This window comes from Amblyomma americanum, chromosome 3 (genome assembly GCF_052857255.1).
Source record: "Amblyomma americanum isolate KBUSLIRL-KWMA chromosome 3, ASM5285725v1, whole genome shotgun sequence".
NCBI lineage: Eukaryota > Metazoa > Arthropoda > Arachnida > Ixodida > Ixodidae > Amblyomma > Amblyomma americanum.
In genome coordinates, this window is record NC_135499.1 from 213,239,995 (window position 1) to 213,264,715 (window position 24,721).

At 47.9% G+C, this 24,721-nt stretch overlaps 1 protein-coding gene across 7 annotated transcripts in view; it reads left to right on the top strand.

Annotated features, from left to right (window-relative positions):
- LOC144126021 (sodium/potassium/calcium exchanger Nckx30C-like) overlaps positions 1-24,366 on the top strand; it is a 200,159-nt gene extending 175,793 nt beyond the window's left edge. For 4 of the 7 annotated variants that reach the window (XM_077659894.1, XM_077659897.1, XM_077659900.1 and 1 more), the window contains 7 exons: positions 6,354-6,474; positions 7,188-7,459; positions 8,177-8,371; positions 9,562-9,738; positions 12,345-12,464; positions 14,334-14,470; positions 18,951-24,366. In XM_077659894.1, the coding sequence (XP_077516020.1) occupies positions 6,354-6,474; positions 7,188-7,459; positions 8,177-8,371; positions 9,562-9,738; positions 12,345-12,464; positions 14,334-14,470; positions 18,951-19,215 (1,287 nt within the window). In that variant the 3' untranslated portion in view covers positions 19,216-24,366. The remainder of the gene's footprint in view (positions 1-6,353; positions 6,475-7,187; positions 7,460-8,176; positions 8,372-9,561; positions 9,739-12,344; positions 12,465-14,333; positions 14,471-18,950) is intronic. The other 3 variants (XM_077659895.1, XM_077659899.1, XM_077659896.1) reach the window with 2 other exon arrangements.
- Positions 24,367-24,721: the final 355 nt, after the last annotated feature.

Here is a 24,721-nt window from a genome sequence, read left to right on the forward strand (position 1 = left end):
TCCTCGGAAAACAGCGCAAATTGTCCTAAGGGTAATTGCCTCACACTGTACCCGCCTTCTGCTTCGTGCGGTTAGTGCCGAACGTTCGAAACAACCAGCCATCATCAAATTTCACATCGGAAAGTCCGCGGTTCACTTTTATTTATAGACTTTTGACCAGAGAAGCTTCTTTGCGCGATTCGCGACTATTCACTTTGACGCACTTTTCGCATGCATTTCTGTCTGACAGAAACATTTAGCGAAGCTCTCAAGAACGCCTCAATTTCATTTTCTCTTGGTTTGACAAGCATTAGTCATAACATTAATTCACGTTTCCATCATTCCCTTCACGGTGATAATTATGAACAGAATCAGCTCAAGCGCAAACTGCACATTTCTACTGCAGGCATACAAATGAGGAAACATAAGAATCCCGAAGCGTCAAACACGGCCCGTTCGGTACAACCCAGCTTGGTAGCCGCCGCGGTGGCTAAGTGGTTATAGGGCTGGCCTGCTGACCCGAAAGACGCGGGTTCGATCCCGGCTGCGATGGTCGAATTTCGATGGAGGCAAAATTCTAGAGGCCCGTGTACTGTGCGACGTCAGTGCACGTTAAAGAATCCCAGTTGGTCGAAATTTCAGGAGCCCTTCACTACGGCGTCCCTCATAGCCTGAGTCGCTTTGGGGCGTTAAACTCACATAAACCAAACAACCAAGCATTGGAATACTCAATGCTAACGCTTTCACCAGCCGATGAGCACTTTAACTAAGTAGTAGCGTCTCAGAGCACTGCGTCTGTCTCTTAAGTTGCTGTCTTTAGTCGGGAAGACATTCACAATGCACCGCAATGCGCACCATTGGTATCAGTATTGGGGCTTTCGAGCCTGTGAGCCTTAGCGACGCTATCTCATTTCAATTCCTACGACTCATTTCACGCATAGATATTTAACTCCCACGTCAGGGCGTGAAATAATATTAACAGTCCACAAAGCTATTTTTACGTCGCCTTCGCATGTCCATATTATCAACATTGAAAATATAACAAGGACGCTTTAGAACAAGTGATTTTCAGTTTCTAGTCACTTAACGGTACTCGAATGGCTCCTCACAGATTCACGCGATACGAGGATCGCAAATACTTTCTGGTCGCTTATGCTTTCATGATCCCGCAGTTGGCATTCTTGTATTGTTAGGCAACTTTCGACGAGTCCACGCGGCGGAATGTCTTCAATTAATAAACATGCTTCTTCCAGTTCAGGTGCGCGTAGTCGAGAGAGACCTCGCCCCAGCACAACGGGTTGCACTGCAGCCAAGCCCGTACATTCCGTAAATTAAAACTGTGAAACCATACATACTGAGAACACATGGCGCGTAGTTTCAGTGATAGAAATCACTAGAAGAATAAAAATATGGTGGAGCGCATTTGGCAGGCTGTCTCAGATCATGAATGGCACTTTACCATTATCCCTCAATCGTAAAGTATACAACAGCTGTATCTTACCAGCACTCATCTACAGGGCAAAAACATGGAGGCTAACGAAAAGGGTTCAGCTCAAGTTAAGGAGAGCGCAGCGAGCTATGGAATGAAAAATGATAGGTGTAACGCTAAGAGACAGCAAGATGGGAGAGTAGGTCATGGATCGAACACAGTTTAATGACACCTTAGTCGAAATCAAGCGGAAGAAATGGGCTTGGGCAGGGATGTAATATGAAGGCAAGATAACCGATGGTCCTTAAGAGTAACGGAGTGGATACCAAGAGAATACAAGCGTAGCAGGGGGCGGCAGAAGGTTAAGTGGGCGGATGACATTAAGAAGTTTGCAGTCTTACGGTGGATGCGGCTGGCAAATGACAGGGTTAATTGGAGAGACATGGGAGAGGCATTTGCCCTGCAGGGGGCGTAGTTAGGCGGATGATGACGACGACGAGTTTAGTGTTGCGGCTGTGAAGTGTCCTCAGGATTGCGAACCTGCAAATTTTATAACCAGAAATAAAAGTTGTGGCAAAGATGTTTGCCGGTACCGTTTTATTTTCATGTACCAAAACTCCAGTGCACTTCATTTTCCCTGCTCGGCGGAAGTAATTACGCCTTCTATCTCAGTGCTGACCCGGGCTCGCCCTCAGCAGTTCGCTCACGTATTCGGGGCCCGCCCGGCGTATGATGGGCGGAGTTTCGAGCGGCTTCCAGCGTGTTAACTAAGCGTGGCTCAAGCCCGGACACCGGGAAATCGGATAAAACAGTGGCGAAACGCCGATGAGAGGTGAAAAATCCGCTTATTCGGAAGCCCCGCTGTAATCGGTTCCGCAGAATCGGTCGATTAACAATCGATTAACCCGGCACCACTCGACTGGCTGGCTCTCGAAGACGTGATCTGGGTATCGAAAAACGAGGTCGCGTAGGGTTTCGCTAACAGGTCCTTTGACCCAGTGGTACTGGCCACTACAGTCTACATGTTCCTAGTCGTTAAACGTGATAAAACTTGCAAATCATTCGTAATTGTGAAAAGCATGCGTGGCCCAATTTATTATTCTTTCAGAATCCATAGAATAGAATAAAAAAGTAGGCCATGGAATTAAGCAATTTCAAAGTCTTTGCTTTAAGCCCTTGCTGTTTTCAGTTACACAAACTGTTTGGATAGCTTTTGACAACAAACTATTACGCAAGAGTAGGCAGCAAGTGGTAATCTTTACTGGCGACAAATGAACGCAGTTAGTTTTTATTGGTTTCCTGAATAATGTTTTAGTTAAGATTGGGGAACTTTTGAACTGATTGAAACGCGCACGAACCCGCACAAATGTACAATATTTTTGTTTAACCTTATTTGTGCTGAACTGTGTACCTCCCCCCCCCCCCCTTTTTTTTTATTGGGTTCTAAGCTTCAGGCTGTCTTTGGCTGCAGCTGACTTTTGACTTTGCTCTTTCTTACCTGGAAGGATATAAAGAGTTCTGTAGAAAGCCTACCTTTATATTCCTTTATATTCGTTTACCAGCGCCACTAGTTTGAATTTATTAATTTTTGATACCATGCAAAGGATTAGATGTGAGGCGCAGTATTAGCGGCCGTGGCGGTGCATCTGTCTGCGTGGCTGAGACACATCTGAGTGCTGGTGTGATAACCGATAGCCGTTTCGAGATTATTTGCTTTGGTTGTTGTTTTGAAGAGTGAAACTGTGACGTTCACAATGCCCTTCAGAATTTACGATAAGTTCCCGGCATTTATACGACCATATCTGTTCGCAGGTGTCACCAAGAAGCATAAAATGTAAAACGCGAGGCAACGCGTGAAGTCTTTCAAACTTGTTAACTGCGCCGAGGTGCGCATGAACGGGTTCGGACATCTAGCTTCACCTTCAGCTTACAGCGCACTAACCACAGCTTCACAAAGACGAAATACACAAACTTCAATACGCTGCTGTGCCCTGATATGAGGCCTTTCAGTCGCACCAAGTAACCGCAGCTTCGCTTGGACATTCAAAACGGTTCGAACCTCAGAGACGAATTCTCCGCTGCACTAACACGCGCATACGAGTCGGGAACTCATTGCGAAACAAGCTTGTCGGACGGCTTGTCATTTGCAGGCACCCTCTTGCCTAACGCGCTAGCGCGTTTCTAAAAAAACAACAAAAAAATGAAACACGACTCTGCACGGCTGAGGAGGCGTCTGTGCCTTCCGTTCAGCGTACTACTAGTTTGTCTTGAGGTCTGCAGTTTCCTAACCAGTCTCGACAGCAGTTTCGTCAAGAAGGACGGCCCGAGCAGATTTGCAGAACGCGAAATCTTCATTTTCTTCTCTCCACCGACTAAGAACCCCTAAAAGCGTCCACAGAGTGACCCTGGTTGCGACCCGCACTGGCGTGCACATGTCCATAGACGCCACCCGCTAACGGAGAGAACGAAAAAAAAGTAAGACGAAGAGTCGTTTTTATTTGTGCTGGTCAGTTTACAACGGAGGGAATGAACCCGTGACCCTAGACAGCGAGGGGTGGGGAGAGGGAGGGGGTGTTTTGTTACTGCTACAAAATTCTGGCCAGACAAGCGGCAATATACATTTAAACTGAATAGCGTTAAGGCGCAAGTGCACCACTTTTTGAGAATTCACCGCTACTCAAGGATTCAGATCTCTATAGGCTGCATATAAAGCATGCCAAGTGTTTTTGCGCTAGCATTTAAAATAGCGACTAATCAAAGAATAAATTTTAGGCTTCTCCTGACAGCATTTAAGCAGTGCGAAGAAGCTTGGTTTGACGTCACGAAAGGTAAGATTTCAAATTTCCGTTGCCGGCAGCCATACCTTTCCATTCCTATTTCGGTGCTGCCAAACAACGCACGGATGCCCTTGACTTCCCTTGCATTGTTTTTTGAAAGCAAGTGTTTATGCGTTGGAAATGTACAGATACGTTCGATGACGTCATGATGCGCCCTCCATTTGGACCTGTGCGCTGCGGAGAAGCTTGATAGCCGTCTCGATTTCAATCGGCGATGACATTACCATTTCAAATGCTAGTCCGAAAGTACTGCGCATGCTTTACATGCCAGTTTCACACATTCGACCCCTTTAATTTCGCCGATTTCTAAAACCTATGCAGCTTCCCTTTAAAGGTCCCGTTGCTCAGAAAATCCGGCGTCGGCGTTCTGGCGTTTTGAGAGAAAAATCACGAGCATGACTCTGGCATGTGGTGCCCAGAGAGCAACCCAGGAGGCAGGTGGGCCACCTAGGTCACATGACCTTGCGGCGTCATCACAACCTGCTCACAAAATTGTCACCAAATTTCCCACTGTGGCAGGTGGCATTTAAATTGATTGGTGGCTCGGGAAGAGCAACCTAGGTCGCACAAGGCCCACCGCTGGGAGCACCTCCCTACGCAGGGCAGTGGTGCATCGCTTAACCGCTGCACCACTGCGCCAGGAGGGGTACGAGGACTCGCAGGGATCTATGAATGTGAAGCAGAGAATGGGCTTCTGCATATAAGGCAATTAACTCTTCACGCTATCCCAAGCTGGGATCGTAATTGTGGCGCCTTCCGTCTCATCTTACATCTTGCTTTTACCCTGAGACTAATACAGGCGACGGTCATAGCTACAGCCGCTTACCTTCCAGTTACAATGAGTGACAAATTCTAGCCGGTCCGCGAGATGATTAGCGCAATAATGACGCAACACATGACTCTACGACTACTCTCTAAATGTTGCGAGAGAATTACTATGACAGCCATTGAACTCGAACATATCAGCACAAACAGCCGCAGTGCCCCCTCGCATTCATTGCTGAGCGGGAAGTATACTCTGCGTCATAGCCTGGGTTAGAGCCTTCGGTTTGAATTCGCGGATGCCCAAGTCCGCCTTCGTCGGAAGGTGCATAAAAGAAGGCAATGATTTTTTTTTTTGTTCTGTGTGTTCCTACACTGCTGCATTGCTGCACGGCAACAAAACGAACCGCTCTTGATACACGGGAAGACAAAATTTCCTACACGTGTGAACTCCGTAACCAGAAACTTGTTCCTCCATGCCCGTGTCTGTGCTGTACTTGTTTGATATATCGAGTCTTATGCTCCGTCTCACAGTTCGTAGGCACCGAAGTCGAAGCTACACGACGTGTACTAAGCAGCCTGGGACAGCAAGCGAAGAATATAGTGCCGATCAGGAACGCTCTTAGACTTGACTCTTTTCATTTGTCTGCAGCTTGCGCAGACGTGATAGTCTTATACTTCACGTCAACCGAGCCTGTTGAACTTTATGCGTGATGACGTTGTGCGAACTAGAGGGATGCAGCGCAAAGGCTGGCAGCTGTGTGTTCAGGCGTGAGCCGGCTTGTCTAGAGCGTTCAGATGGTGTTTTCTGGAGAAAAGGAAGAATACTGCGCTCAAGCGAAGCCACGCGAACATTCGTGTGACAAAGGCGCAAGCTTCATGCCCCGATCACAAGAGCTCGACTGGTACTTTGCTTGAGTTGTTCTTAGTACACCGCTCCAGAGCTTTCGACAAGCCTGCTCGCGTCAGCACTTTCCACTTTACTAGTACCGACGAACTGTGAGACAGAGCATAGATGCTCTGCGCATGTGCCTGGGTGTACATACTGCATGTTTTTTTTTTTCGGGAAATAAACTCGTTGGGAGTGAACTCTTGCTGCCTGTGTCTCCTTTCTCCAGATTGTACTGGTTGTGTCACGGATTATCAGAAAGTATCCAACAGAGAGTATGCAAGAAACGTACTCTACTATGCGATCGACACGTTTAAAAACTACCGTCAAGCGTGAAACGCTGTTTTGGGTGCATGTTTCTCCTTTTTATTTATTTTACTTTTGTGTTCTTTGCCTAAGAAGACGGGGCAACTGACATTTCACGCTGGTGCGGCCGTGGTGCTCTCACCCTTTTCAGATGGCGAGGAGGAGAATGAGCGCCCCCATCCTCCACTCGGGCAGCAAGTTCCGGCACGGACTGCTGCAGCTCCTCATCCACTCCATCGACCCCCTGCACGAGCACGAAGGGGAAGCCAACGGTCAGTTTCCTTCTCCCGCGCAAAGCAATTAATAGCCGTTGAAATGCAAAAACTGCGCGGTACCCACCTCAGTGACTCAGTGGTTAGAGCACTTGGCTGTTGAGCCGGAATACCCGGGTTCGAACCCGGCCGCGTTTCGATGAAGGGGAAACGCAAAAGGCACCCGTGTGCTGTGCGATGTCAGTGCACCTTAAAGACCCCAGGTGGTCGAAATTATTTTGGAGTCCTCCACTATGGAACCTCTTTTCCTTTTTTTATTTCACTCCCACCTTCTTTCCTTCCCTCACGACGCGGTTGAGGTGTTTACTGAGAGAGAGAAAAAATGTTTATTATTTATTTTACATAAATCCTCAATGAGTGGGCCCCCTTTCCAGGGCTCCACTGATTTCCAGCCGCTCTGCTCTGTCCGCTAGGTAGGCCAGGACGGCAGGGTCACCGCTGGCCAGCGTCTCCTCTCCTCCCATGTCGGTTGGGGTGCGGAGTGTTTGTTTGTCGCACGTCCGTGTTACATGTGCTAGGGTGGGTGTATTGCCACACAATTGACATGTTTGTTTGAAATTGGATGGATGCACCTGGTTCAGTATGTGCAGGTTGGGGTACGGTTAGTCTGTAATCTCCATGTGATTGAACAGGTGATGTCCGATAAGTGAGACGGTTAGTGCGTCGTTTCCTATCCTCAAAACCAATTCCTGTCGTCGTCGGGTGCCGTGCAGCCAAGCTGGACGAGAAGGCGTCCCAGCTGCACACTATCGCGTCCCTGCGCGTGCTGCTGGATGCGACCAAGCCCGGCGAGGGCGGCAGCGGTGGCGGCGCACCCCAGTCCTCGGGAGGCGGCGTGGCCAACGGTGGTCCCCCCCCGGCCCCTCTCGGGGGCTGCCCTCGGGGGGGAACCCAGGACGGCAGCAGCGGCTCCGCCGAGACACGCCTCACCAGCCTCAGCAACAGCGACGCGCTCGTGCGCGTAGACTCCGTCTCCAACCTCCAGGTGGGCCCTGTTCGCACCTTGGGTGCGCTGAGTGTCACGGCACATCTTCGACACAAATGCTCCGACAGAAATGTATACGTTCGAGAACAGCTCTCATACCGCTGCATAGCGATTCAGTAGAGTGTTCATAGTCACTCCGTTTGCTTCTTTGTGTCAAGTTTATTTTATTCACCTTTTTCCATACACTGCAAGTAGTACGATTCACTCAGGCGGGAGTGGGCACGAACATTCGACGGCAAATAAGGCAACAAGTACATATCGAAGAAGCAGTACAGGCTTTGTCAAAAGTATCCGACCCACGCGGTTCGGCGTCTAGGCATACAGCCGCGAACTTGCGGCAACGGTGCAACTCCAAATCTCTGCGTGTTGATCAGACCTCTCGTCGTCGCCACTACGAAACTCTGTGGCGTCACGGGCGGTGAAGTGAGTATCCCACAACACGGCTTAGTGGCGAACCCTGTGGGCCGGGCACTTTTGACAGAGTCTTTGCCAACATAGATTCTCATTAATACACAGATGGAATCAGGTACACCAACAACCAAACTGTGCGCGTCACGGTTACAGCGTAGAAGCGATCCAACAAAGACTGCGATGAAAAAGGAAAGCAGAAATCGTGAACCATTGGTTTGCCGAAAAATGCTAGGCGTGCTTGCCTGTAGCGCCGCAGCACAATGTATACGAGGGGCTGAACTTGTGCTTGGGTTGGCGCATGCGCAGAGCGACTCGTCCATAACGTCCAACCTGAGTGAGAAGATGGCGGCCAGCGGGGGCGGCGGCGTGGCCATCCTGCACCAGCGGCCCGCCCCGATCCAGGAATCTATTGAGTCGGCGAGCTTACCGCCAGCCGGTGACGCCATCGTCTCCGCTCTGCCTGACTCCGGCTACAACAGTGCCACAGCCGCGCAGGCAGTGGTGAGTTGCCGCTGCTGCGCGAGCCACGCACAAATCTCCGCAACATTCGTGTGCACGCATGCGCATTGCGCAGCGTAGTGCGACTGTTACCCGCGAGCAAACCATGGTTGGCATAGTACAACTCTCTTCACCGCGATTTTATTCCCTTTTTATGGCCTGCCGCCGGCTAGTAGACTCCGGCGTTAGCGCGTGTAAGTTTTAACAACAAAATATAAAATATAAGTACATACTCTTACATTATCCCGGTCTGCGGGCGTGTCGCACGGAACCATGTTTGGCACAAATGGGGGATGGGGCACTAAATATGCCTGGCGAATTCAACGGCTAAGAACGTGAAGTTCGCAGCAGCAGCACGGCTCCGCTCGCAGTAGAGAGAGAGAGAGAGGGTTTATTAACGGGAAAGGAAAGGCGGAGAGGCTACTGTGGCCGACAACTGAAGCGAAGCACACAGCTCGTGGTTCTTTCTATATGCTACTACGCTGCGGGCTTTTGGGGCTTTTGGTGAAAACAGAGACCGGAGTACTGCCATGAGTAGTGATTCGAAAAGCCACGCGCTGCTTGCTGCAATAGAGAAACACAGGTCTTTTAGAGGTCCGAAGAAGTCAAGGCAGAAATGTACGAACATTTTGCTTTACAGCAACTCTAGCCTGGACACGTTTATCTGCGCAAAACTTCTGTCTAATTATTTTGCGACCTACGAAAATCATAAAGCACAAAAAACTAGATACCGAGAGTGCCTAAACTCTGCCGGACAAGAGAGGAAAATGAAAGACCGATTATCGTCAGACGAGTGAAGCACATATCGGCTGACCGCGAGCGAGAATACTCACTTTATACTACTTCTCACAAGAAGCATGGGAAATGACTGCACTAGCGAACACTGCGATGTTTGCGATTAATTCTTTCTGCGCGGCAAGGACAGCTGCTTGGTGCGGAAATTTTGATCCATGGTTGCACAATATTCAAAGCTTAAACTTTGTTCAGTCTGCCGTGACAGGAGTTTACTTTCTGGAGCGTACCAATTAAGCACCTGGCGACCCCGCCAATTTACAAAAATTTGGCGTTCTATTTTACTGCAGCTACAGTCGGGGTAGGTATTTTAGCCTTGGACTAACTTGTGCATTTGTAAGCAGCTTTCGCCCTTTTGGTTGCATCCAGCGCCACTCGCTATAAAGTCCTTTTTAGAATAGAGCGGAGCCTGTGTTTCGCAGCAGGCCCCCAAGGAGCTGCCCCCGGACACCATCGAGGAGACCAACGAGCCGCTGAGCGTCGCCTGGCCAGACACGTGGCGCGAGCGGTTCAACTACGTGGTCCTGGCGCCGATCATCTTCCCGCTGTGGCTCACCATGCCCGACGTCCGCCGGCCGGTGGGTGCTTCGTGCTGTTGGCTGAGACTGCGCGTTCATCTACCACAGAGTTTCTCAAACTTACATAGAGAGAAACGTGCCTCTGCAACAGTGCATCCACAACTGAGAGGCGCAGAAATGGCGAAGAGTGGATGCCTCGTATTTGGCTTGGCTATTTTTGGCTATTTGGAAAAAAAAAAACATGCATTTGGTGGTAACAATACGACTTTTTTCGAGACAAGCCTCCAAGAAATGCTGCGAGAATTCTCCTACCAGCCTTTCACCGAACGTTCACATGAGTTAAATTTATTTATGTAAAAAACGCAATATTAAGATAATTTAATCTGCGCATACGGGAGAGCATTGCAGCACAGCTGTCGAAACCGATGCAGAATCCAGGTTTTCGGCCCAACACTATCCAAGCCAATTATACTAAACCACTTCTTCCCGTAATTACCGCTTCCCGCGATGGATTAAATGAAGCTGTCAAAGCGGTGGCGCCACTTTTATCTCTAGTTAAGTTTGAGAAACTCTACGTCTGCTCCGACAATCCATGAAAGCGGAGGATATGACATCAGCTGGAGGTAATTATTCCCCAGAATAGAAACGTCGATAAACGCTCCCATTTTCTCGCGGAAAACGTTGAAATCAGTGTTTTTTTTTTTTTTGCACAGGCTTCCATATGGCCAGGTACAGAATCCGAATCATTAGAAATAACCAACTTAATCAGCAGGCCACCGGAGCTATTACTTTATTGATCCTGCAGAAAGCATATTTCCACGTATTACGAACGCGCGATTGTAATTCAAGTGCCATTTTAGATTTCGCACCATCCACTGACATTTTCTTTTTGTGAATGTATGCGTAGTACGGTCATCAAGCTTACTAGTGGCAAAATCCAATAAAACATCTTTAGGTGCCAGTAATTTCATTAATTAGACGTTTATAGCTCTCGTGAGCAGTACAGTACAGAATTCGGCTGCTCAGTATGAGTACACAGAGCGTATGGGCAAGTAAGGCTATCTCGTGGGCTAGTTGGTTCATTATCTTTGCGAAATGAGCGCGATTAGTTGACATAGACGGAGCCCGTGTATTGAGATTTTGTTCCGGTTAAAAATGAACTCAGGTTAATCGCCCTCAGTATTGCTTTGGAGTCAACAAAAGCTTTCAATAAAAGGGCCAACCTTTGGTATAATAAGCGATCGAGTGTTCGCATGGTCGCGAAAACGCGTGGCAAAATAACAAAAGACAAAACACGACAAATCTACGTTTATTTTTTTTGTTTTTTACTTCTTTGAAGCTTGAGAAACTTTAACGCAGATTCGTGCGAAGATTCTACTCGTCCTCGCCTAAACACGAAACATTCACTTCGCGCGTCTTCATTTTCTTTCTTGCAGTAATGCTCGTATCGCAATATTATCATTAAAAGATATCTAGTTTAGGCACATAAACCCACGAGAAGAAACACTCTTAACCTAGCTCCAAGTCGCTCCACGGAGTGCCACAGAAACGCAAGTGCCTGCGCTGGTGTCTTCGCAACGTCCTCTCAAGCTTCTATGTAAAGTGCGCCCGTGGCGCGAACACTGAATCCTGCCTCACGTTCCTCGAACAAGTCTTCTCCCACCACGCGTATCCACTCGTCGACGCGTGCGGTTCGCCTTGGCATAGATCCAGCAAAGAAGCGAACGTAACCGCAAACGGACGTTTACATTCACTTATATCAAATAATCGTAAAAAACACAAGTGATGTAAGCGACTGTAAACCGTATAAAGCTGCTGCTCGACGACAACAGTGTAATCCTTAGGGCGACGAACAATCTGCGTAATGCATGCCTACCGTCGGTCATGCTTGACCTGCAACGCAGAGCGTAAGCGTGGAGGATGCTTCCTCGGCAACAAAATATAACAATGACAATAAATGGCGCAACGTAAAAGGGAGCTTCGGAAGCTCGACAAAGCGCTCAGCACAGCTCAGTGCGCCACAAAACGAATGCATAATTTAACGGCGTGTGCGTCCGTTTCTTGTGGGAACTAAGGCAAGCCAACGGCAAGGGATCCTGGAGGACAATACTTTTCTCACTTTTTTTTTGTTCACACCGACAACGCGCGAAAATTCCTGTAGAGAGCGCAGAAAGTTTCGCATTCACTTTGCCTATTTATTGTTCCTTTTCCGACGTCGCCACGCGCCCTATTATATTCAGGAAATATATTCCTTTCAGCGCCGTGTCGAAGGAGGAAACCCAAAGTACGAAAGAAAGAAAAGATTGCAACACGCCAGGCACGGAAAGCCTCGTGCAGAGGCGGCGGCAGCCTATCGGAATAAGTGACAAGAGCCATGAATAAAACCGTCCTCGCGACTTTCTTTCGTTCTGCCTTCCCTTATTTTCCTTTCCCTCACTTTGGAAAGTTTACCGCTGCATTGCAAGTCAGGAAGAAATAAGAAAGAAAAAGAAAACTAACAGAGGGGCAGCCTTTCGCGGTCGGCAATGGCGCCTTGCGGGATTTCAGCTGATGCATCGGCCGGAGTGCGTGCCTGGCCGCTTAGAGTGGCTGGCGTGGGATCGCTTCCGGCGTTAGGGTTAGGGTTAGGAGGAGAATGGGGAACAGTGCCTTCGTACTCAATGCAGGAAAAGGTGAGATTCGTGGCCGGGTCTTTCCTGGGAAGCATCGCGTGGATCGCCATCTTCTCCTATCTCATGGTCTGGTGGGCCACCGTGGTCGGCCGCACGCTCGGCATCCCCACCGAGGTATGCACCTCACCCACTCCACCCCATCCCCCCTTTCTGGCTTTCATTTTTGTGTGCGGTTCTTCTGTGGCGTAAATTATGCCCGCTAGTCGTGCGCACACATCGTTAGTTACGCTGGACTAACACGTTCGTGTTTATACAAAACGGTCGGCACTGAAAAAAAAAAGAATGCTCTCGTTGACAGCAGGTTTGTGTAAGAGAGAAGTGGCTAGAGAAGCCGACGCTTTGTTCCAGTGCCGATGATTTTCAACGAGACAAATGAGCCATTGAATATTGACCAACAGTGATATTGAAAGACAGTGTCGAAATAAGAACAGGCATGGTGGCGTTTTTTTCTTTCGACTTTTGTCTGACCTCCTGAGTGTTCTCCTGCCTGCCTGTCCTCACCACGGAATGACAATGTTTACTTTCGTGTGCTTTCGTATGATTTAGAACATGCGGAGTATCCTTTTTTTTTCTCCAAAGGTAGAGCGACTTCTCAGTCAGGTAACGCAGTGTTGTTGTTTAGACTTGCAATAAAGCAGAGAGACAGGTCTGAGACTTGTCTTGCAGAAGTTATGCAGACAAGACTGCGCTTCCTTCAGCTCTATTTAGCGTTATTTGTCAGTATCAAATAAAAGAGTCTCTCTGCTGCTTGTTTGTGCCCATTAAGTTCGTTGGAATAAGAACTATAACTTACAATGCATCACCGATATTGTCATTGTACAATTCAATAATTGAAAATTCAGAGTTGTCAAAATTTAACACCTTCGTCAGCAGATCACACATATATGTGGCGGATTTGCTTAAAACTTTCCACTGTATTATCTCCAAGGAGCAGTTTAGTGGGAGCAAAAATGAGACAAGAAATGTGAGATATCAATCGCCTTACGATGTTTTAAACAGAAAACTAATAAATAAAAGGATGTCTTGTCCTGCAAAGTTTTCTTTATTTAGACGACGACATCAGCACTTTCACGTGACCTCATTAACGTGGTTAAGTATTTCTCTGAGGCGCTTCTAGCGCTCTAAATAATAATAATAATAATTGGTTTTGGGGGGAAAGGAAATGGCGCAGTATCTGTCTCGCATATTGGCGGACACCTGAACCGCGACATAAGGGAAGGGATAAAGGAGGGAGTTAAAGAAGAAAGGAAGAATTAGAGGTGCCGTAGTGGAGGGCTCCGGAATAATTTCGACCACCTGGGGATCTTTAACGTGCACTGACATCTCGCAGCACACGGGCGTTTTGCCTCCATAAAAACGCAGCCGCCGCGGTCGGGCTCGAACCCGGGAACTCCGGATCAGTAGCCGAGTGGCCTAACCACTGTGCCACCGCGACGGGTACCTAGCGCTCTAAAACAAACCCCTTTTTGAAACCCTCTTACGGCAAGCATGCTTTTCTGCAACAACTATTTAGTAATGGTGAAACTCTCTTTATAGGAGAAGTGATGTTGCTAAAAGCAAAAAAAAAAACTAAAACAATAACAACAAACAAACGGAAGTGCGCTGTGAAAAAAAAAGCAGTAATTTTTTTTTTAAATGGGAAGGGGGAGGGTAAGAGGCATAGTAAGATGACCTGACCGCCAATACTAGCTAGCCACCATTTAAGTGCAAACGCTAGAGCGCCAATAGAGAAACACTGACACGAAAACAAAACCTCGTTGGTGAAAGTTCATGCGCTGTTTGTTGTTAGCGTAGAAAATTACGCAACTTAGGAGGAAACTACGGCGTCGAGATCAGGGGATAGTGTGCTGGCCGCAACAGCCGAACGAAAACAGTTGTGAGGAAACAGCGCGCTGGACGCACTTACGTGCCCTTTCTTTCGTGCGGGAACACCGAAATACTTCAGTGGTGGATCTCCCTGACTCATGCGCACTCTGGCGGCAGGTGATGGGCCTGACCTTCCTGGCGGCAGGCACGAGCATCCCGGACCTCATCACCAGCGTCCTCGTGGCCCGCAAGGGATTCGGCGACATGGCCGTGTCCAGTTCGGTCGGGAGTAATATCTTCGACGTGGCCGTAGGGTGGGTGCCCTTTGCTGCTTGCGCGTATGTGTGGCACACAACGGGTGTGACTATGACCACCATGTACTGTTCACCTATACCGGGCGTTCACCTGTATACTAATATATAGTAGTTAACTTTTTAACTATTTCTGTTTATCTCGTTATTTATTGAGAGTGTGCAGCTCACCGCAAGTAATATCCATATCAGTTTCTAGAATTTCGAAAACAAATTTACTCTTGGCGCTGTGGCCCACTAAAATGTGCCTACATCGCGCCAAAATACTAGCGCTTTCGAGAAGCCTGCAGGCAAAGCAACCCTCCAGTGCATGTAACTCGTCGAAATAGCCAAAATTTGTTGGGCCATCGCGCCGAGGGTAACTGCGTTTTCGAAGTGATAGAAGCTGGTAAAGATATTACTTACGGCAGGCTAGACGCATCTCCATAAATAAGGAGACTAACAGTAATAGTTAGAAATTACGCAATATTAGTTAACCTGCCTTCTAGATAGCATCTCTTAGCTGTTTTCTGTTGTACCACACCACTGACAGCGCTATTCCAAAAAAGGGTTCTACCGACTATTTTCCTATTTTTAAATGTTGCAAAGCATCTTAGGTGCAACACCCGTTATAGGCAGGCTTTTCTCAACAAGCCTACTAAACTCGGCTAGCTGATACATCAGTGCCTACTCCAAATCAGCGCTAAAATGCAGCCTATTCCGCCCACTTTTTCCCTGTTTTTCTGCATCCCGTCTTTCAGCGCTTTTTGAAGCATTAATACTCTTTTTGATTTTTTTTGTAAACATTCCGAGACTTCTTTTTTGTTTCTTTTTCTTTTCTAGCTTGCCAGAGTCTAACTTACGTTTCGCCGACTGTTCTCTGGGTTCAGTGACTCAGCCAAAGCGACCAGCAAGGACCCAACGCATAGCATAACTTTGTATGCGTTGGGCATCTCGCAACATGCCTGTGAAGGCTATGACCCACACATATTGCGACTGACTCCGAGTACGCAAAGAAAAGGAGAACGAAATAAAGAAAACGGATAAAAGAAAGCCAACAATGCAGCTTGGTATCTGTGCCATCTCGTTGGCTGACAGCCGTGAAGATATCACGGTAACTAGTCCTGATTGATATTCGGCCTGCGACAAGCTCACCGTGAATGACCTGTTTGCGTATTCCGGCAACGACATGTTTTGCACGAGTGCCCGCAATGCAGAAAAAAAAAGAAAAAGCACTCAGAAATAAGGACCCATTCTGTGTGCGAACCACTCGCGCAGTGATGTGTGCCAGCATAGAGCAGCCTACGGGTTCTCTCTGATCCGGCAATTTTCGCCTGTTGAAAGTGTAGACGTGAGCGGGCTTGCTGAGAGCGATGGAGCAGTTTGGTGTGGAAAAAAAAAATTGCGCGAAGTCTTAGCGTAGCTGCTCTATTATGAGCACGGCGAGCGCCGTGTCTTCGTAACTTGTATGTGCCGTCTTTTCCAAAAGCAAACAGGCTGCCATGCCCCCCTCCCCCCCCCCCCCCCCCACCCCCCAAAAAAAAGAGTGGTCCAGTGGCAGAGCGGCTGCGGAGTACAACTTGCCTGACGTGAACCTGCGCCATCGCTATTCTCCTTTGGATGATAAGTTTTGAACTAATGTAGCATATTCTTAACTAATAGCGCAGAGGAAGTGACATCGGGTAGTGAGAAACAGTGCTGTACAGCCGAACGTGACAAAATATCTGTCTACATCGCAACATCCACGGGGCAGCGTCGATTTGCGCGAGCGTGCCCAGTAAGCTCTGCCTGCTAGAGCAAGCCACTCGGAAACCTAGCACTCGTTCCCAGTGAGCGCCTGCTTCGAAGGACATTGTTGGCGCCCTCACGTTCGAGAACGTGGATTGCATCGTCTTGGACAACTGACGCGTCGCCCTCGTTGCGTAACGTAATGACCCTGTGTGCAGCATGTTTGTGGTCGGCACGAATTCAGCTAAGCTACGGCCGTCGCTACCAGCCCAGCCCTAGGCGGGAGAGCATAAGTCCTTCGCACGTCAGCAAAGAAACTCTCTTGTGACGCAAGCGTAACTCTTTAGACTAGCTCGTGATCTTTTAAGCGACATGCCGCATGATGGCCGAAAATGAAAAAAAAAACAGAAATGATGATGCTGGGAAGAGAGCTGAAAACTAGAAGCAAAGTCATGCTGTTGGTGCAGCTTTGCTTTTTTTTTAACTTTTCCCTTAGAGCGCAGTAATTTTTTTTCTGAACACCTGCTTGCTCACAGGATATTGGCAAGTAGACTTAAGACAGCGAATTGACTTGATGCGCCCGTAGCGGCTAGATCTTACAGCTTTGGTTTCTCGGCATATGTAAGAAAGAGAAACTCTTAATTTAGATATAGATACACGATAACATTCAAAACCGTAGCTATAGTAACATCTGGCGCAAAGAATAAAGATTGTGCTCAGAATCTACGACGCAAATTTGCTTGGCCGACACTAGTGCAAAATGGAGGCGCTGGTGCAGCGATGGCACGCAGAGCATGCAGTCATCTGCGGATGAAACATTCTGGTTAGCTCTAGACCCAAATCGTGTTCCAAATATAAATTAGTTTTTTTTTTTTGAAGAATACCCCGGAGACTCAGAGCGACCACGCACCCGAAGTGTGTTGGTTACGTTGACGTTGCAGGCTGAACAAGCTAACAGCATTAGAGGTTACGGGAAAAATGCCCCCCGGATAAAATTTCCGAGAAAGAAATGGCATCGAAATTAACGGCCCATTTCCAAAGCAAAAAAAAAGCGCCAAAACTCCTTTGCCTTCATAACCCGTGGTTTTGTTCGCACCATCGGCTCCGAGTTCAGCCATCAAAACCCATGCTATGGCTGGAACCTGATGGCAACTCCAGCCATCAAAACCCATGGTTCCGATGGCTGGAGTTGTCATCAGATTCCAGCCATAGCAACTACGACTGCCACGGAATTTTCAGTTTGGTTCCCATTCCTGGAGTTGCAGCCGTGTATAAAACGGGTTACAAAGAAAACACTTCTTATGAAATTAAAAAGTGGAGGTTTGGAAACTGGTGTAATGAAACGTCACATGACCACAATACAGCCAAGCTCATCGTGAAACGAAATGTACTGGTAAGTGCGACTGAGTGTAGTGCACCGGTTCCAGTGCAGCAGGAATCAACCTAAAGTTGCAAGTTGTTGAAATTACATCGCGGTATTTTATGCTCCAGCTTCTAGTAGCCTGCCTTGGGATGGATTTTTTGCACGGAATGAGCGTATTGAGAGCACCCACGCCAGCAGCTGCACGAGATATACGCTATTCAGATCCAATTTTTGTTTCCAGAAGATATAGGTGAGTAAACCAAGGTAACGGCATGATAAGTTTGTAGATGTGTACGTGTAGATGTGCTGATGATAGTGTAGATGTGGACGTCACAGGGCAGTCATTTGGAAACCAAGAACAGGAGGCTCTGAAGAGGGGTCTGTCACAGCCACCCAACACTGTGGAGAGTCACCGACGTCTTTTCTTCTCAAGAAGCTGCCGTAACCGGGAAGATGCCCCAGGGCTTAGTCTGCATTTCATGTAACGCTATCTCCACGACTTACTTGCAGAATACACTTCCAGCATGCCAAAAATAAAGGTTTTCCGCAAATTGTTGAACATACAATCAGGTTTTAACTCTGTTTTAACTTCTCTATATAAATCCGTTCGCAAATTTTTTAACTAGGGGCCATTTTTTTTCTAGAGACCGTTCCCACCAGGGCCTTTTTTTTTCTTTTGGGGGGGGGGGGGGGGGTCATTTTTTCCGGGGCAATTTATTTCTACACCCCGCCCTGGTGAATTGTGAAGCCAGCACCTCGCACAGTTCCGACGGACTCAACTGTCTGCTATCGTATGTGATAGGTCCGCCGTTCCTGCCACACACCTAGCTTAAAGGAGTTAACCACCGGTTACACTTACACTTACCGGTTACAAGTACCGCCACCATCATGTAGAACCTTCAGCGCCGAACACCCGCCATACGCCACTTTTCTTCTTGAGGGTGTCACGCTTAGGTGAAAGGTTGTCACACCTCTCCATAATCATAGCATCTATCGCTAGCGTTTCCACCTCCTCCTGTTCTGTCTCTTTTCATGTTCATTCTCCTGTTTCCTCCAGTGCAGGGCAGCCGACTGTAATCTTCTTCGTAACCTCTGTCTTTCCTTTCCGTGTTCTCTGCCGGTTCAATGTCTACATACTCCTTAAGTATGCCTTTAATGTTCTGTCGCCAACGCCAGTAGCAAACTACGCATGTGCGAGGCGGTCCAAACGGCGCCGTAGATAGAGCTAAGCGGTAGGAGTAAATGGCTGCGTCGTCTCTAGAGTGCATCAAGCGCCGGTGGTATTCACATCGGCTTTACAAGTGCGCATCGCAAGTGAAAAGACACCTGCGCACAGCCATCGTCGATGAGACAATGACTGATCAGTGATCTTTATGTGCTTGCTGTGCTTATGCCTCCTATGACGTGTCGCAGGCTCCCGCTGCCGTGGCTGCTGTCCTGCATGATCTACGGGCCGGTGTCGGTGAGCAGCAGCGGCATGGCCTGCTCCATCTTCATCCTCTTTATGATGCTGCTCTTCGTGATCATCACCATCGCGCTCTTCCGCTGGCGCATGAACGTCGGCCTGGCGATGGTCATGTTCTTCCTCTACTTCGTCTTCATCGCCTGCAGCCTCATCCTCGAGTACGAGGTGGTGCGCTGCATCGACATCATCAACTACCTGATGGGCCGGGGATGAAGACTGCTGCTGCCTGTGGAGCCCCCTCTCTCTCTCCGCCCCCTCGCTTCGGACGGGAGGAGAGGGGGAGGGACGACGCGTTTGCCGCCGAACGAACAGAGTGTCGCGCATCACTCTGGACGTGCCGCATCGTGAGGGACAAGCCAGTGTCGCCCGTCACCGCCCGGCGAGCGAAGGGCGTGGGCTCATTGACTGTGTGCTTGCGCTACACACTCTGTGCGCAAAAGAATGTGCCGGTGAGAGTACACAGGGGACGACATCCGCAAAAAAAAAAATGTACGGGTTAGGAGCCCTCGAGGACCGTGTTTGGTCAGTGAGAGACCAATCTTAATGGCCTGTTTATGTGTGTGTGTGTGTGCAGCAAACGTCAATCAGTCTGCTGTATATCTAGCACTGCACCTTGAAACGAAAGGCAGGCAGGTCACTCTATACAGCGATGAAATTTTCTCCAAGACAATAACTCCTCGAATTTTCGCGACACAACGAGATTTTTGTCCGAACTCAGCAGCTCTCCTAATGGTGACGTGTTGTCTACGTGTCGAAGTAAAGAGGCACCGCTGAACCGGCAAAAACATAACTGAGAGCGCTGTTAGTTTCAATGCTTGCGAATGTTTCGGCGGTCTTACTGTAGGCTTCCTTCTATGCGTGAGTAGCAAGGTCGCTGTACAAAGTGTGTTCCATAAGCGAGCGGACTCTTCCCCGCAGAGACGATAATGCCGCCAAGTGTATAACACGCACCTATAGCGCGGGCGGATCTTCTACGCCGTTTTCGTCTGTCCTTATCGCCAAGTGTAGCACACCGGAGAATCCTCGGTTGCCCCCTACTCAACTCCAGTAACCAATCGTCTCACGTTGGTGAGGCAGCGCGACGCTCGTACCTCTCAAGTTTCCTCGGCCACGCTTAGTCGATGGGGCAAACCCGCACGACTAAAGCTGGAGGCCGTGAACAAGCAAACTGCGTGGCGTGACGTAGAACGAATCTCCGTGCCCCGCTCCTCTTGTCACCGTGTTCGCGCCAGGTGGAAGCATGGCCGATCCTCACCAGGCCGGGTCTTCCAACAGCTCGCTTCCATTGACGCTCTCATGTCGTGTGTGTTCTGTTCGGCAGTGGTGTGTAAGACGTGACGTCGTCTCGGTTTGCGAAGGGGGCCTCTTCAATAATCGCAGTTGGGCGCTGAGCTTCCCTGTACAAGAGTCCATCCCCCTGCACCGCCAAGTTTCCCACGATAGTGCTCCCACTTGACGCGGCCGTGCAGACATTTTCGGCGCAGTGCGTAAAGAAATGAATACAACGCGGCTTTGATGGAGGCGAGTTATCAGTTATTGAGTGTTTCCCCTAACATCTTGGCCACCTTGAACTTCGTCTTGGACCCAAAAGCGAGCGACTTCGGTGCACCTTTTGGGGAAAAATAAGCTTAAGAGTTTTTAGAGGACTTCATCCCTGACACGAAAAGAAATCAAGAAAACTCAATTAAAGAACAAGCCGACAATAATGTAAGAAACAACTCTTGCATGTAAGCTTGGCGTGCGAAGTCTAAAGGTTCCTGATATTAACTGCGCTCTCCTTTTTAAGTCAATCGATAAAATCCTCCATTTAAAGCCCTGAAAGCTTTGGAAAGAGCGCTGTGTGAGTGATTCAAGGCCAAGTGCGTGCTCACATTCACGTGAGTTGGCAACTTTGTTGGAGCTGCGTACTGTTAGAGTTGAGCGAACGTTCGAGGGTATACACTGAAGCAAACCAAAGAGAAACAAATGGCTTCTGGAATGTACATCGAATTAAGGGCGTCATTCCAAAGAACTTATCTCAAATGCAGCGAAGAAATTGAACGGCTATTCCTCGGTATTTTATGGATTCTTTCTTTGATTCCTCTTTTGTTCTCACTGCTTCTTCGTTCCTCGACTTCAGTCATTGCGAAATTGAATATGTGGTCCATTCAACGTGGACACGGCGTGCGTAGGAAACGACTGTGCTTCAAATTTGCAAATGCACACAAAACGGGCTCATTATTCCATTTATAAGCTTAATAATCACACGCGACACATTATTATCGCGTCCTTAATGGCAACGAAAAAGTTACATCGACTTAGGAAAATTGATAATCTGTGCCTCCCGCCGTCATCCCCAGATTAGCAACATGAGTGCGCGATATAAATTGTATTTTTTGATTACTACACCTGTGGTAAAGTCATGTGGCGTTCATAAATAGGCAACTTCCATGTGCTTCCAATCACCCGCGTTAAAGAGACAATGTTTTCTTTATATTTCATCATAAATTTTTTCATAATCAAAAGTAGATAAACTTATCCGGATGGCTGTGGAAGACACGCTGCTAGTTAAAATGTTGCGTTTCTGCTAAAATAAATTGATAATAAGCTGGGAATAACTGGCGCAAATGACACCTAATCTGAATACTGGTTACAACATGCAGAGAAAAGCTTCGCAAAATTTAGTTTATGTAGGTAGAATAAATTGTACTTTAACGTTAGTCCACAGTCGCACATGCAGCTTGAGCTACTTTTAAGCCTATATTTTTTATTTGCTTTTTTTAGATATTTTCGAGTGTTAAAAGGAAAACATAGCGCGCAAATGAATACGAGCTGAGAGACAAGACACGCACAAGTTCTTTTTCGTATATTGTCTCTCATCTCGTCCTCATTTGCGCGCTACGAAGCTGTGAAGGCACGATTCATATACAGTCTAGCCTCGTTATTACGAAACGGTTTATAACGAAATAACGGATATAACGAAGGAATGACGATTTCCCTTGGAAGCGCCGTCAACACGGGCTATAACGAAGCTGCGGCCATAACGAAGTAATTGCCGGGCTCCTTCAGCTTCGTTAAGACGAGGTTCAGCTGTATATTAATTGACTGAATAAATGTTCATTAACGAATATGGTCGGGAGCCTACATAATGAAAAGAAGAGATCTCGCAGTGGTAGCGCAAAAAGAAAGAAAAAAGCCAGACTGGCTCTCAAAAAAAAAAAAAATAAGGGACAAGGACTAAAATGGAGATAAAACTTAATTTCTACGAAGTCGTCTGCCCTATATGAGTGGCTGATGCTGAAACGCTGAGAAGGGTATGTGTGAAGAATTTTCAATTTTATTTTTAAACGAGCGCAGCTAAGTTTAGTGAAGTCGGATTACGTTAACAAAAATTCCACACATAGATCTGCTCGGGCGGCTACTTGCGAACCAGAAAATCACGGGCGGGAGTCAAACTTCATTTTATTTTCTTCCGTCTCCAGTCCGGCGAGAAAGAAAGCTGCGGTATTTTTTTTTTTCCTCTTTCTTCCCGCGCAAGACGCGCGCTTCTCTGAAATAGAGGTTAAAACTCCGACGTTCAGACTACGTACGGTGCAAACGACTGACCGCTGTCATGCTCCCTTCCTTCCCTCGCTGTCTCTCTCATTCGCAAAACGCCATCGCCGAATCGCCTCGCTCTGACAAGTGATCATCATTTCACAACCGTGGTTCGTTGCCCGCCTCGCCCAGCTACTGCTTCCCCACCATCCTCCTCCCCTATTGCCCTCTTCGTTCCCTCTCCCACACCTCCTCATCTTTCGCCGTAACCATCAACGAGACTTCTCACCTCGGGTCTTCTGCTACAGCGCGTGTTCATTGCTTGCTTGCTTTGAGCGAGACGCTGCTAGTGAACTGCGTCTCGATGCCAACCCGATTCCCGAAAACACATCCATCGTTTCTGTGTGTCTGTCGAGGAACCGATGTTAGATACCGGAGCGAAGTTGTCTTTGGAGCGAATCTGTGGGCCTCCGCTCGACAAACGGGACTCCGATGTATACTATCATTCGTCGTGCGCATTATTCGAGTACAGGAAATGTCCTGACGACAGAGCTCTACTCTGCAGATCTGCCCGGAATATATCACATGTCCGGTTGTCACATCCAGCTAGCCTCAAGTTGTTATTCGCAACGAAAAGGTAGAAGTGTATCGATTTGCGCTTAAACGACATTGTTGACCGTTCGATCATATGCCCAAGTATAGCGTTTGTAACAATAGGAGGACACCTTACAAATTTTCACTAGAGAGCTTCACCTTCTGAGAACAGTCATTGTTATCTACATCTCTGCTCAAAAGCAAGTTCTACGATTTATTTATTTTGCCGAGACGTAAAACTTCCGTCTGCAGGGTTTGCACTGTGCAGAATTTAGAACTGAATTGAGTTAGAACTGAGGTAAGAATTTCCGCTCTGTGTGTAAAATGTGCGTCGCGAGAACTGTTCGCCATACAGCTGCTGGAGGAGTTGTTTCTGCTTCGGTGTGACGCCGCGCCACTGGAGATTACCGCCTATGCACTGTTATGCAAGTCGCTACTTTGAGATTGACGAGGTCGCCCTGTAGGTATGTTCGCGCGTAAGCGTAGTGGAGACAAGGGAATTGAGGCCCATTGTTTCAGGCATCACATAGACGCTACATCACCTAGTTCGACGTCCGATGCCTTTGTGCAGTGAGTTTTATTTAGGGTATTTTTTATATATATAGTGCTTTATTTGAATTTCCGCTGGTGACCGGTGATCACATTAATGGCCATGTAGTCAGCGCCACATCTTTCCTTCACCTTGAAATTGATAATTAAATAGCGGTCCCATCGTGATATGCAGAGCAACTACCTCTTATTTTTTATGATTTATGAGAGTGAGAAAAACTGACCACTTTTCACGCGTTCCGTGAAGCTCTGTGCAACTGGTTGCTTTCTTCCAGCTCTTGAAATGAAACGTTACTCTGGGATCGTAGCTGTTTGAAGACAGAAAGTATGTGACGACGTTGTCAGGGCGGAAAGCGTCGGAGCCACAATCGTCGCATTCGAGATGCCGTCTTCGTGCATTGCTTTTGAAGCCACGCGCTAGTGCCTTCGTGCACTCTGTAGTGAGCGCGCCAGGTAGCCCTGTCATCATAGAAAGTCTTGTAGACGCAGGTGCTTGTAAGCTTCGGCTAGCAGTTCACCGTAACGCTCAGAAAGTTCATTCTGCATGTGTCAATCAGCGTCAGTCTAAAAATGCGCGCACAGCCTTCAACAATCGCCGCTGCTTCGTGTATGGTCTGGTTGTGTAAAATAAGAAGGAGCTTCCGCCGCGCACAGACGGCACATCATTCTGGCCACTTAGACAACTTTCATATCGTTCCAAGAAAACGCTAAAAAAATAATAATCTCCTTCCAATTCATGAAAGAAAATTTAGAAGTGCTGGAGGCAGCTTAACAATACTTGCGAAGAAAAATATTCACTTTTCCTTGCTGTTTCCGAAAGCATGCTAATAGAGGAATTCTTTCCTTATGCTGTGAGTGCAAGTCACCTTTCCTTTCCTCACCAATACCACGCGCCTTGCGCAACCAACCGTTCCGGGGTGTGAGCTTTGCGCCTCTTGGGTTCTTCGTCCTGTAGCTACCATCACCACAGTTCGCACAGGCGTCTTACCAGCAGGGGTACGCATATTAACGTGCACTAAATGAGTTCACAAACGTCGTTAATATTTATCGTGTAAATTAT